We start from the raw sequence: 13649 nt of genomic DNA on the forward strand, positions 1-13649 counted from the left end.
ACCAGTACAGTATTGCGAGGTAACGCAAAAGGTTTTGCGAGGTAACGCAAAAGTTTTGCGAGGTAACGCAAAAGTATTGCGAGGGAACGCAAAAGTTTTGCGAGGTAACGCAAAAGTTTTGCGAGGTAACGCAAAAGTATTGCGAGGTAACGCAAAAGTATTGCGAGGTAACGCAAAAGTTTTGCGAGGTAACGCAAAAGTATTGCGAGGGAACGCAAAAGTTTTGCGAGGTAACGCAAAAGTTTTGCGAGGTAACGCAAAAGTATTGCGAGGGAACGCAAAAGTTTTGCGAGGTAACGCAAAAGAAAAAAAAATCCCCATGTCCCCTAGAGGGCTCCGTAGAGTGGTCACTAGTTACATTTACTGGAGTAATCTTTTGGAAAAATTACTTTTAGGAGTATTTTTACTACATTGTACTTTTTAATTTTACTTGAATCGCTACTTTTACTTAAGTAAAATTTCTGGGTACCCTCCCCACTCTGAGTAACTTCACTGAATGAAGAACGAGATGGTTTAACTTTTAACCAAAAATTCACCAGACACACAAACTGTTTTATTTTGAAATAAATTGATTTGGAAAAATGCTTCTTTTGCCTGATTCTGGTATTTTGTAATTAAATAAACGACTTAAATTTAGGTCTAAACCTAAATTTCAGATGTTTTATTTTGGTCTGTCTGATGATGTAATTTATAAATGTTAAATTATTGGTAATTTGATCAGTTACTCAGTACTTGATAAGACCAAATAATTACCAAATAGTTTTTATTCTTACTTGAGTAATTGGATGGCTAACAATAACAATTTCCATTTTAAAAAGGAATTTAAAAAGGAAACACATGGACATATCAGATAACCCAGTACCACACTAACAAGGTGCAGTCCATGAGGTTGTTTAATGGAGTAATTGAACAAAAAATGTACAAAATTGGTTTTGTATGATTATTACCGTTCCAAAGATTTCTAAGTACTGTTCTAAAGATACATAGAAGTCAGGAACGACTCTCAGAAAAAACACAATCTGTAAAAATACAAAATAAAGGAAACATTGTCTTCAAAGGAAGAAAAGAAATTCTGTTTTATATTGTAATAACGTGATTTTAGTAGATTTAAAAAGCTAACCTTTTGGAAAACGGTTAGCTTTTTTCCCCTCAAGCTAATAAAATTAGCTTGAAGATTATAACCATTCCAAAAACTGTATGAATTTATTAATGATATGAATTTATTATTTTTAAACCAAAGCCATTACAGCTGGAAATTACTTGACAAATTACTGAGCAGCCCCAAAGTCTCTGTATAGACTCAGATTGAACCTCCAGAGAAACATAAAGACAGTTACAAAGTTGGCCTTCTATCACCTGAAGAACATTTTGAGAATTAAAGGTCTAATGTCCCAGCAAGATCTTGAGAAACTCATACATGAGTTTATCTTTAGTCTCATTTATTACTGCGGCAGTGTCTTCACAGGTTGCATTCTGACTAAAACCTGGAAGATAGAGCACATCACCCCTGTTCTAAACTGACTTTACTGTTAGTTTATAAATCACATCAGCTGTTGTTGTATCAACCTTCCAGATCACTCAGGTCTTCTGGTTCTGGTCTACTCTGCATACCCTGAACCAGAACCAAACATTCAGCTTCTATGCACCACAAATCTGTAACAAATGTCCAGAAAACAGCAAAAACGCTGAAACAAAAACCCACCTGTTTAGAGCTGCCTTTGATTAATAATAACTGTAAAATATTTGTTGTCTATAATCCAATTTTTCTTTTCTTCATTTTACCACTATAATCTACTTTTTAATGTTTTCATAATGTAAAGCACTTTGAATCATCTTATTGCTTTTCTGTACAATTTTAACCATGTAATGGCAAGTGTATAATAATAATAATAATAATAATAATAATAATAATAATAATAATAATAATCATCCATGAACTCATTTTGAACACTTTCTAAAACACAACCTTTTTATAAGTGAAAAATTGTTCCCAAAACATGGGGTATTTGTTAATAAAAAGGTTTTAATAATAATGTATTAAACTTCAGTTTGTGAGTGAAGTCTAGAAGGTTATGGCCTATAATTCTCTGTAAAGACGTTGAAGATTTGGATGAATCAGACCCCACTACCACTATCCCCTCCGTCTGTTTCCTGAACCAGATGACTGGTGATTCTGTGAAACAGAAAAAAAAAAAAACCATATCCCTAATTGGCCAAAGCAAACATTGCACATTAATCAGATGTGGTTCGGCTTTTGCTCTGACTTGGGTTTCTGTGGAAACTGATTAATTTCAAATAAAGAAAACAATGAACAGATTAAAAGTATTATTTTAATTTTACCTCCATGTTTCTTCTGATTGGAGTGTTGTCATTTAGAAACTTGAGTCAGAGTGAGAATATGTGAAAGTTTAGGGGGATGGTAAGGAGGTCATCCAACCTACCAACGATAAATTAGAAAAAACCAGCGGAAATGTAAAAAAAAATGTAAATTTATGTAGCAAAAAGAGTCGTTAGCATTGTCAAATATCCTGCAACTGTAAAAACAAAATCCTTTGATATTGCATATCTGTTTGCATGAACATTCGCCGGTGAATATTAAGAATTACTAAGCAATTAACAAGTTTTTCAGCTTTTGACACAGTATGACCAGAGGTGGTGTACCTGCTATGCCCCAGTTTTCCATGTGGTTTAACACAATGCAGATAAATGTCTTTCAGTATCTCTCTTTTGTCTCCAAAACCCACAAAACAAAAAGCAGGTGAGAAAAATAATGATTTGAGTTCACATGCATGAACATGTAAAAGATAAAAGGACAGAGAGAAAGATGAACCTCTTTTTTTTGGCTCTATTGGTCTTTATTTGAGACTGGTCAGACAGGAAAGTGGGTGATGAGAGAGAGAAGATGTTCAGCAAAAGGTCTGCAGATCAGGATCGAACCCAAGACGGCCGAGACTGAGGCCTCCGTATCTGGGTCACACATTACGTATCATTACGTATCCATCCATCCAGATGGATCCATCCAGCATTCTGCAGCGCTGCAGAATGATGGATGGATGGACGGATGGACGGACTCAATTATGGATGGATGGATCAATTTTTTGATGGATGGATTAATTGATGGATGGATGTATGAATGAACTAATGAATGGATGGATGGATGGACCAATTTTTGATGGATGGATTAATGGATAGATGGATGAACTAATGAATGGATGGATGGATGGTTGGATGACTCAATTATGGATGGATGGACTATTTTTTGATGGATGGATTAATAGATTTATGGATGGATGGATGGATGGACCAATTTTTTGATGGATGGATGGATGAACTAATGAATGGACGGATGGATGGATGAACTAATGAATGGATGGATGGATGCACCAATTTTTGATGGATGGATTAATGGATTAATTCATGAACTAATGAATGTATGAACTAATGGATGGATGGATGAACTAATGAATGGATGATTTGTTGATGGATGTGCATCTTTCATATAAAATCCAACATTAAAAGCGTCTGGTCTGGATTAATTTACTGTTACTGTAAATCTAAGTATTTATTACCTGTTATAAATTATTGGTAATAATTTAACCCGAGAGCCTCCAGTGGTCCGGATGTGCGGCTCTTTAAAAAACAACATGAGAATTGATCTGGATGAAGCAACGTCTATCCGAAACCAAACACATGCATCTCTGCATCCTCTGGCTTGTGTCTCTCTATTATTTTGTTGTTAAACCCCCTTTAGCAATAGGTTGTGTGTCTCAAATAAATACTTTATTTTGTGAAAAATACTCATATAGTTAAAAAAGCCAACATCATGTACGTCATTTGACACTGCAGAAGTGTTTGCATGATCATTTTCCAGTGAATATTAAGAATTTTTGAGCGATTAACAAGCGTCTTGGCGTTTACCATGATGTGACTGAGGGTGGTGTACTTGTTAAGTCCCCCTGCTTTCCATGTGGTTTAACACAATGCAAATAAATGTTCCTGTGTTTGTCACCTAAGGTCACAGACCAAAACCAGGTGAGAAACGACTTTTCAAAAGGGGCTATAGTGCATCCATGCAACATTTTAACAATGCAGCTCTGCTTCTGACGCTCAGTGCTGAGGTAATGTATGCAGCACAAAGGTAAGTCCGTACTTTCTCTATGAACGTTTGACATTTAAAAACATTTCATTTTTAACTAACACAATGATTAAAAGCTGTAATAGTGTCAAATTCCAAAATTATGTTTGCTTAAATATTTAAAATAATAATATTTTGGCATTTTTCGAGAACTTATCAGTTGTAAACAAAACAAGACGCTGGAGAGAGAGTGGTGGGAGTTGATAATAATACAATCAAATAATGTGTTTAAATAGAAACTAAGACATTTTGTTTACTATTTACACTCTGTTTCTATTGCCTCTATATTAAAATATGTTTTTACATTCTAACTGCTAAACAGTGACTGAAAGTGAAACAGCAACTTAAATCAAAGATAAGCTCTCCGAAGAGTCTTAGTTGTGGTTGCATGTCGTCTGCCAGTCAAAGATTCAGAGATTAGACACGATTTAAAAACCGTCTCTGTTGGCTCAAAATGGTTTCCTGTTAGAAATAAAGATGAAAAAAATCAAGGCTACATATTTAGTCTGTTCACCAAATCCAATGGTTTGACATTTAGCTTAGTGCAGAATGACAGAAATCATAGTTTCAGTATGAGACCAATGCTCAACTAGACTCAATCAGGCTAAAGATCACAGTACATGTGAAAAACGTTGGTGTCATTTTCAGCTCAGATCTGCATTTAAGCAACAATTAAAGGTCTGTTATAAATAAACTTACTTTAACAATGCCAGAATCAGTGGTGGAAAAGGTATTCAAACACTGTACTTAAGAAAAAATACAAACAAAAACAAAAATGCACTCTAGTCAAAGCAAAAGTCAATATTTTTACTTGAGTAAAAGGACTTGCATTTAAAAATATTTGAAGTATTGAAAGTAAACATACTTTCTGAATGGTTTCTCTAATAAAATTGTTATAAAGTGCCTACTTTATGTATATTTCTAAATATTAGTACATCAATATTGTGTCATTTTAAAGAACAGCGCTGCAGATAATGCATGTTGTTATTGTATCTGTGAAACACTTCAGGGATTACCTGCCGAGTTAAATGACAACAAGCAGGAATAATTATACATTTAAACTTTTTATTTAACCATCAGTAAAAACATTCTAGGAAAAGTTGTTTGCATAAAAAAAAACATGTTCAGGTTTGGTTGTAAAGTACGAGAGTGTAATGGCCACACTAATAAAATTACCAAATTACAAAAATAAAGTCAAAATATTACAAGACTAAAGTTAAAATACTAAAATGAAATTGTAGTTCTACAAGTGGTAATATTTTAACTTTATTCTCGGAATATTATGACTTTATTCTTGTAATATTTAGATTTTATTTTCTGAATATTTTGAATTTATTTTCATATTTTGACGTTATTCTTGTAATATTTTGACTTTATTTTAATAATATTATGGTTTTCTTTTTGCATAACGATTCTTGTATGCCTTTAGTCTTTTAATATTATGACTTCACAATAGTAAAAAAGTTCTCTTCGTATGGCTGTAATACTAAGAAAACCATAGCAAAGGGATCATGACAGAGAGATTTTTAAAAGAAAGACACCAAAAACCAAACAATTGATAACAGTCCAGTTTTCTATTCCTTTTGATGGCTTTGTAAGCTAAGTTGTCAAATAAAAATGTTGCTTGTTTTTTTTAACAGAAACATGCTGCTGTTGCATGTGTGCATCAGTGCCGGTGTTCTGCTGTGCCTCCCTCAGTGTACCACAGGCGTTTGCACCGATGGGACACCCAAACAGTGTCAGGAAGCAGATACCGCCCCGGGAACCAATCTGGCAGGCGAAGGCTTTGATATAACCACCATGGAGCGCAAAGGAGCCTTCGTGCTCAACATGGATGCATGGCGACGCAAGGATAAAAAATGCACCCTGTGCGTCAACCCCTTCATGGAGAACAAGAAGCAGAAGCTGCCTCTGTCCGTGCTGGACTGGAGGGCCAAGCAGTCCTGCAACTCCCAGGTGTCGTCCAAGCTGCACAAATCCAGCGAGTCTCTGGTCAGCTCCACTTCTTCTTCCGTTGAGAACAACTGGAAAGTAAGCTTAGATTTTCAAACTATAAAAACGGGTGCGTCGTTGATGTTGGCTGGAACCAACTCCAAAGTAGCCGATTACTCCATGGCGAAAACAAAGAATGACAAGTTCAGCTTCTCAAGCCTTGGCATGTCCTGCGAGTACTACAGGTAGGAAAACGAGAAGGCAGACTTTTTTTAATAGGGCTGAATCATGATTAATCAATTACTGAAATAATCGTCAACTGATTTAGTATTTTATTAATCATTAAAGCTGCAGCATGCAACATTTATTAAAACTGTCACCATGTTGTCATAGTATATGAGACAGATAATCTATCAAAAGCTCAATATCCTCCACCAGCTGAATAAACGAACAACTCCCGACCAAAAACAACCAATCAGAGCCAGGAAGAGGGTCTTAGCACTGTCAATCATCCTGGTGTACGTGTTTTAAATGTGCTAATGGCAGAGAACATCTCACTGATACAGGAAAAACAGTTATCCACCATCATCTGTGGCTATGCTAACTAGCATTAGCATTCGTGGCAGACTCTGTTGTGTTGTGGTGAACCAGCTGTAGTAGCAAAGAGGGAGAGGGTTCAGATGGGTGGCGTGTGCACAAGAATGACTGACGGTACTAAGGTCTGCCTCCTGGCTCTGATTGGTTGTTTCTAGTTAGCACTGGGAGAAGGCAGGAGAGCTCGATATACAGCATAGTATGAGGACTATCTGCCTCATACTATGCTGTCACTACAATGTGACAGTTTCAACACACATGTCAAAAAAAATTAATAAAAGTCACATATTGTAGCTTCAACTGGAGTACTAGTCGTCAACTAATTTAGTAATCAATTATTCGCTAACCGAAGTACACAAACTTTTAAAAAAAGACCATTTGCTGAAGCAGTAATTTAGCTAAAACTGTACAAAAATATAAAAATTTGCCTTTAAGATAAAAAAAAACTTTGTCTATAAATATGTTCTACCCAAAACTGTTCAAGTTGCAGTTTTAGCTTCATCTGGTTCAAATGATGTAAAAAAACTTTAAAAAGTCTCTTTTTAGGTACCTTTTGCTATTCAATTACTAATTGGTCAATCCAAAAATAGCCAAGACATGAACTTCTAGCATTGTATGAAAAAAATTTAAATATAAAAATAGCAGAAGGTGTATTTTTCATATCCGATTAATCAAATAGTTGTCAGAATAATTGATAAATTAGTCAATAACTAAAATAATCATTCGTTGCAGCCCAAATATTTTGTTTGCAAAACATTTGTTTCACTGTTTATTTTTATTTCTGCCTCACTGAAATCAGCTACCGAGTGTCGAACTCGCCCAGGCTGCACAGGGAATTCAGCAAAGCGGTGAAACAGCTTCCTCGGGTGTACAGCTCTGAAAGCAAGGAACAGTTTTACAAACTCATCGACACCTACGGCACCCATTACATCAGCAAGGTGACACAAACCCATGCATCAGACTTTATCATCGCCGCACTGTTTTTAGGCTAAATTTGTTAAATATGTCTGTAAAATGTGTCTCTGCAGGTGAAGTTGGGTGGAGATGTTCAGTCTGTCACCAGCATTCGCCAATGTCAGGCCAGCCTGGAGAACCTCAGTGCAGAGGAGGTGCAGATGTGCCTGATGGTGGAGGCGTCTGCAAGCTTCAGGGTCACGGTAAAAGCTGAATCAAAACACTGCAAGAAGGACGTAGAGAAATCACAGAGCAAGACGGCGTTCTCAAGTCTCTTCAGCGACAGGTACAGAGAATTCATTCACTTTTCTAAACTAATAAAGGGTATTGTTCTTACATTTCTTCCGATTGGAGTATGATGTGTTTCTTTTCCAATGCAAAAAACAAATTTTACCAGTTTCTTGTTCAAATATATTAGTACAAAACTATCTTAAAAGTAACTTTTCAGTAAAATATAGGTGTTTTAGATCAATTATATTTTTAATATTGATGAAAAAAAACATACTAATTCAACTGGAAGATTACTTTACTTAAAAAAAATGTTATAAGTTAAACAATCTGCCAGTGGTATTTTCTAGTATTTCCTACTAACATTCAGTAATTCTTGACTTTAAACAAGCTCCTGTATCTTGCTGGAAAGTTACTTGTAAGTTAGTTTTGTCTTATTTGAAGTGTACTAAGATGTTTGCACTAGAAAGTTGACAAAAATTCTTGGTAAGATTTTGTGTTTTTGCTTTGTTTTGATACCAATATTATTGAGATATTGAATTGCTGAGAAAAACTAAATTACATTTGGGTATGTTATTTTAAACACAATTCCAAGTTCCTGTCTGTATGGACCTTACCAGAGGGGCCGCTTTTCATTGGCTGATGCCCATTCTACGTGGTCACGTGCGTGGCCGTCTCACAAACACACTTAGCTTCCCGTTAGCTAAGTGCAGCTTAATGGCAGAACTGATACAACTTCTACACCTTGAAGCCTGTCTGCTACACAGTCTTACGTTAGCTAAACAGATCAATATGCAATGTGTCTGTATCTGACATACACTAAAGATTTTATTTTAGCAGAAAAGGCTTTGGACTAAACTGTTACTCGTGTTAGCCACGTTAGCACCAAGTACAGCTAGTCAATCAACCGTCGCTGTGTTCAGGGGAGCGCTGATTAATAATCGAGAAATAAATATCAAGCCTGGAAACTTGATATCTTAGCGGACTGAATGTTTTGTTTTTACCGTAATCTTTGCTCGTCTTACGGGGCGCAGGCGGTTGCCACGGTAACAGGTGTGCTTAAACTACAAAGAGAGAGAGAGAGAGTAAAAAGGTAGGAATGGTTTTGAGTTGATCACCTGTTCGGGTTATTTTACCTTTGTTTACCTTTGCTGTGGCGCATTACAGCCGCTGTAGTTTCTAAAAGTTGGACTAATTACCTCGTTCGTTTGTGAGTTTACGTCATTCACAGCAAACATCACATAGAACAAATATATTTCATATAATTTTAACAAACAAATGGCTTCTACCGTGGTAATTATGTGAAATAAAATTAATTATATCCCAACTTCAGAAGATTTGCCTTTACCTTTACAGAGCTCTTTGGTTCCTCCTATCAGTTTGTAGCTTCTCATATTGATATCATCAAACCAAATTTCAGATCTACCATAACTGACTGACACCTGCTGGCCTCAGGTTTGCAACCAGCTTGTGACTGGAAGAAAACCAGTAACCTCCTCCCAGATGATGACATGAACTTGTTAGTTCCTCTGTCCATTGTAGTAGCTGATATATTGTGAAAATCCGATAGAAATGATGCACTAATCGAGTCATGTTTACATAGAAACAACGCGTCGCGAGGCTTTGCTTGTGAGACTTGCGGTCACGTGGGTCGGTTGTGGGCGGAGCTTGGTAAGGTCCATTTTAGTCCTGCGGCAAAAACCACATTTCATGACAATCTACAGAAGTCAATTTTACCTCGTCTATTTTCATGTCTATTTTAGCTTTTAGCTGACTTTTTATCAAAGGATAAGCATTATGCAAGTTATTTATAGCATTTTTTTAACTGCGATGTTGCTTACACAAAGGTTACGTTGTGCAATGTTTTATTACTACAAAAAGATTATACTGTATAATCTTTGACTTCTCGACAGGTTTACAGAAATCAAAGGAGGCCATACTACAGAGCCAGACCTCCTCTTCTCTGCTGATAAAGACCCATCGGCCTACAAGAAATGGCTCGATTCGATTCCACAGAACCCTAATATAATCTCGTATTCCCTGGGCGCTCTGCATGAACTCCTGCCTCCTAAATCACCAACATGGTCCAACCTGCGCTCAGCCATCTCCCATTACATCCTGGAGAAAGGTCTGGTGGTCAACTGCACCGAGCGTTGTAGAAAAGATTCGAGGGATCAGTGCGTCTGCCAGTGCCAAAACGATGAAGCGGTGAACCAGGACTGCTGCCCGAAGAAGAGAGGCATGGCCCGGTTGATTGTAACCGCACAGAGGGCTACGGGTCTGTGGGGAGACTACTTCACATCCACAGACGGCTTTGTGAAAATCTTTTACAATAAAAAAGAACACCGCTCACAAGTCATCAACAATAACAACAACCCAAACTGGAATATGGTGGTTGATCTGGGTTCGCAAGATCTGTCTGTAGAAAACAAAGTGAGATTTGAAGTTTGGGACCAGGATCATGGCTGGGACGATGACCTCTTGGGATCCTGCGAGCCGCTTCTGCAAAACGGCATCAAGGTGGACGTCTGTAACATGAACCACGGCCGGCTGTACTTCAAACTGGAAGTGAAATGTGCTCCGAGTCTGACCGGCGCTTTATGCACAGAGTATCAACCTACACCGATGAATCAGAGCCTGAAGAAGCTTTACGTGTCTCGTCACGCCCTTCCTATTCCCAAAGCCATGCTGCTGGAGATGGGAGTGTTTCTGAACGAATCCGTGTCTGCAAAGTTAACTTTTAGGAAAAACCAGAGTCTTACTGCTAAAAGGCAAACATATTATCTTAAATAAGGCAAATGTTCAGCACTGCAAAAACACAAAATTATACCAACTACTTGTGGACAAGTTTCCAGTGCAAATATCTTCATACACTTGAAATAAGACAAAACTAACTTACAAGTAACTTTTCTGCAAGATATTGGAGCTTGTTTTAAGTCAATAATTCCTGAAATGTCACCTATTATTCTTTCTTGAACAGGTTAGGATATCTCTATGGACTACACAAAATATGTTCATTAGATTTTTTTGCACAAAATCATTCTTAGATTTTAGTCTGCTCAGTTCAGAATGAGCTGTTTCATGGTCTCTTGTCACTTTAAATCCAAATAGGCTGCTGCTGGCCACTCCTCCAAACTCAACATTTACACTCACACATGAAAATGGGTGCAAACAGATGTGCAACCATACATTTTTAAAAAGCAGAAGTGGGGCCTCCTGCAAAACCAACAGAAATGCAGCAAGTTGTTTCTGCGTGGTAAATCAACATCAAAACACTTGCCTTTTCCAACAGCCATTGTACAGCACATTCAGCAGTAAAATCAGCTGCCCAACCATGGAGGAGCTGAGCTCGGGTTGCTAGGTGACAGGTGGAATTCTGCTGGGGTTGCTAGGTAACAGGCCTGGGTTTGTGATTTGTGACGTTACTTTCCGGAGATGTTTGAAAAGGCCCATTTTCCAGACACAATAAACATTAACTCATTGTAAAAAAAACTTGCTGAGTGGCCTGATCTTTTAAGAAGCAGCAAAGAACCAAATGAAGGTACAAAAAAGTACATCACGCAATTTTTTGCATAATACGTCCAGTTTAATATTGATGGAAAAAGTGCTAGCTCCACTGCCAGATTATTTCACTTATTACAAGACATTTTTCTCATGTTATGTGAAATGATCTGCCAGTGGAAATGGTACTATTTCATCAATTTTAAGGGATTATTGACTTAAACAAGCTCCTATAGCTTACTGAAAAGTTACTTGTAAGTTAGTTTTGTCTTATTTCAAGTTTACTAAGATAGTTGCACTAGAAACTAGACAAAAACACTTGCTAAAATTTTGTGGTTTTGCAGTGAGATTAATTAAAGTTGCTGGCTCTCAATTGCTGAGATTGTTTTATTATCTGCACCCTTTGCTTTAAATGACAATGTTTTCAGAAAAAAAGCTAGGAACTATTGTTTCTTTAAAAAAAAAAAGAGAAAATAAATAAATAAATAAATAATTACACGGCCCCAGATGTAGAGGCAATCAGACAGAAGGATAAGCACACTTTGCTTGCCTGTAGGTGTAATGAAAACATAAATTCACCCAGGACAAATGTACAAATGTTTCACCATCTGTTAAACTCTGATTTTTGTAATTTCGGTCCATTTATGGATTATTTTTTGTGATTTTCTCATGTGTTGGTTCAGATATATTTTGTTCACTCATTTCTGTTTATTTTTCATTTCTGTTCATTACAAAAAGTCATCATGCATGGCCTAACATCCCCTTTTGAAAACAGGTGAGACCATTCTTTATTTCCGTACATCTTATAATTAAAGAATAAAGCATAAGCATTTTTGTATAACCTACTATAGCCAAAGTCATGTATCAACATTGTCTGCTTTTCTTACAGAAATGGTAACTGATTATTACAAATAATTAGAATAATGTGATTGCTGTTGTCTTCACTTTTACCTTTATTGAAGGACAGGTTAGGTTAAACTGATTTATTTTTATTTTTTGAATATTCTACGCTGCTGAATTATGCTGTACTAACCCTTGCAAAGCATTATTAATAAAAAGAAGTTTATAAAATTATAGTGAAGTTGTGCACCTTATTTTAATCAAAGATTCACTTTTTGCATGTTTTTGTACTTCCATTTGAGTCTCTACTGCTTCTAAGAACATCTGAAAAAATACTCGGACTGTTTTAGCAACAATTTAATGTTTTTTGGTGCTGCACTGTTGCCTAGCAACTCCAGCTGAGCCTGGCCCCGTTACCTTTCAACCCAAGTGAAGCTCCAGGATGTTTAGTCAACTAGTTTTCCCGCTGTATGGAAAAGTCAACTGTTCTGCTGTTGACATAGCGATTCAGAAAAGATGCTTGTATCAGTAGCGCCTGCAGCTGTACGGCTGTGTACACTCTGCGTACCTTGAAATATTCCTTCAAGTAAAAAAATAAGAGTTTGGGGATCTTTTGTTATCTAAGCCTCTTTGCTGTTAACAAAATTGTGGAGAAAAAAAATATCTTTTGTGTCAAAACATCTTGCACGTAGCGCACATCTCTGTGAGTCTGTAGGGGTGGGCACGCCAAAGCCTAAATGTTATTGGTCAGTTTACTTTTGTTTATTTGGCGGCTTGGTGCTTTTTCTGCAAGCAAAAAATTAATGAGCGAAGTTTGAAACCTCCTTTAGTTCTAAGCGGTTGTTTGGTTCCCGCCTGACCGTGTGCGTGGTTCTGGCAGGATCGCCGTTTATGAGCCTTTTTTTGCAGTTTCTCGAACTGAAGAGCGGACGGGTCACCCGATTGGCCGACAGTGACATCTGCTGCACTCTTTCTGAGCGTCAAGCTAAGACTGTGGGTTAAACAGTTAAATCTAGTCAAAACATTTGCAAAAAAAATGTGAAATTAAGCAAACATTGTTGCTTCACCTCCTCTGGAGGTCTCAGACACACCATGTGAGATGTGGTTGTCCCCTTGTGGGTCACGTGCAGTGGTGGTATTGCGCGTACCCTTTGTAATATCCTGCAGGTGCCCCTGGTTTGTATAATGTTCAAAGATGATTATAATTCTCCTTCTGTTTGCAGCCATTGAGTTGGGGGCGTGGCCAGCAGCATTTTATATGAATTTAAAGTGACAGAGGCCCTAAAACAGCTCATTCTGAACTGAGCAGACTGAGAATGATTTTTGCAACAAAAAATGTAATGAACATGTTTTGTATAGACCATAGACCTATTCTAATCTGTTCAAGGAAGAATAAAGGTCACCTTCAGTTCTTCAACGGTGGTACAACTGTCACTGTGTATGGTTCACATTCTACTGGTGCTTT

The 13649-nt window shown here is 37.1% G+C and overlaps 1 protein-coding gene across 1 annotated transcript; it reads left to right on the top strand.

Annotated features, from left to right (window-relative positions):
• The first annotated feature begins 3997 nt into the window (after nt 1-3997).
• LOC102236865 (perforin-1-like) lies at nt 3998-10702 on the top strand. Its single transcript, XM_005810138.2, has 5 exons — nt 3998-4138; nt 5776-6312; nt 7461-7599; nt 7690-7901; nt 9757-10702. The coding sequence occupies exons 1-5, from the start codon at nt 4071-4073 to the stop codon at nt 10634-10636; spliced, it is 1836 nt and encodes a 611-aa protein (XP_005810195.2). The 5' UTR covers nt 3998-4070; the 3' UTR covers nt 10637-10702.
• Nucleotides 10703-13649: the final 2947 nt, after the last annotated feature.

This window comes from Xiphophorus maculatus, chromosome 16 (genome assembly GCF_002775205.1).
Source record: "Xiphophorus maculatus strain JP 163 A chromosome 16, X_maculatus-5.0-male, whole genome shotgun sequence".
Classification (NCBI taxonomy): Eukaryota; Metazoa; Chordata; class Actinopteri; order Cyprinodontiformes; family Poeciliidae; genus Xiphophorus; species Xiphophorus maculatus.

Excerpts from the sequence above, each read along its gene's own strand:
- LOC102236865 (XM_005810138.2), top strand. The coding sequence starts at position 4,071 with ATGCAACATTTTAACAATGCAGCTCTGCTTCTGACGCTCAGTGCTGAG. Across the intron at positions 4,139-5,775 it reads GTAATGTATGCAGCACAAAG|AAACATGCTGCTGTTGCATG; the intron begins GTAAGTCCGTAC and ends TTTTTTTAACAG. Across the intron at positions 7,902-9,756 it reads TCAAGTCTCTTCAGCGACAG|GTTTACAGAAATCAAAGGAG; the intron begins GTACAGAGAATT and ends ACTTCTCGACAG.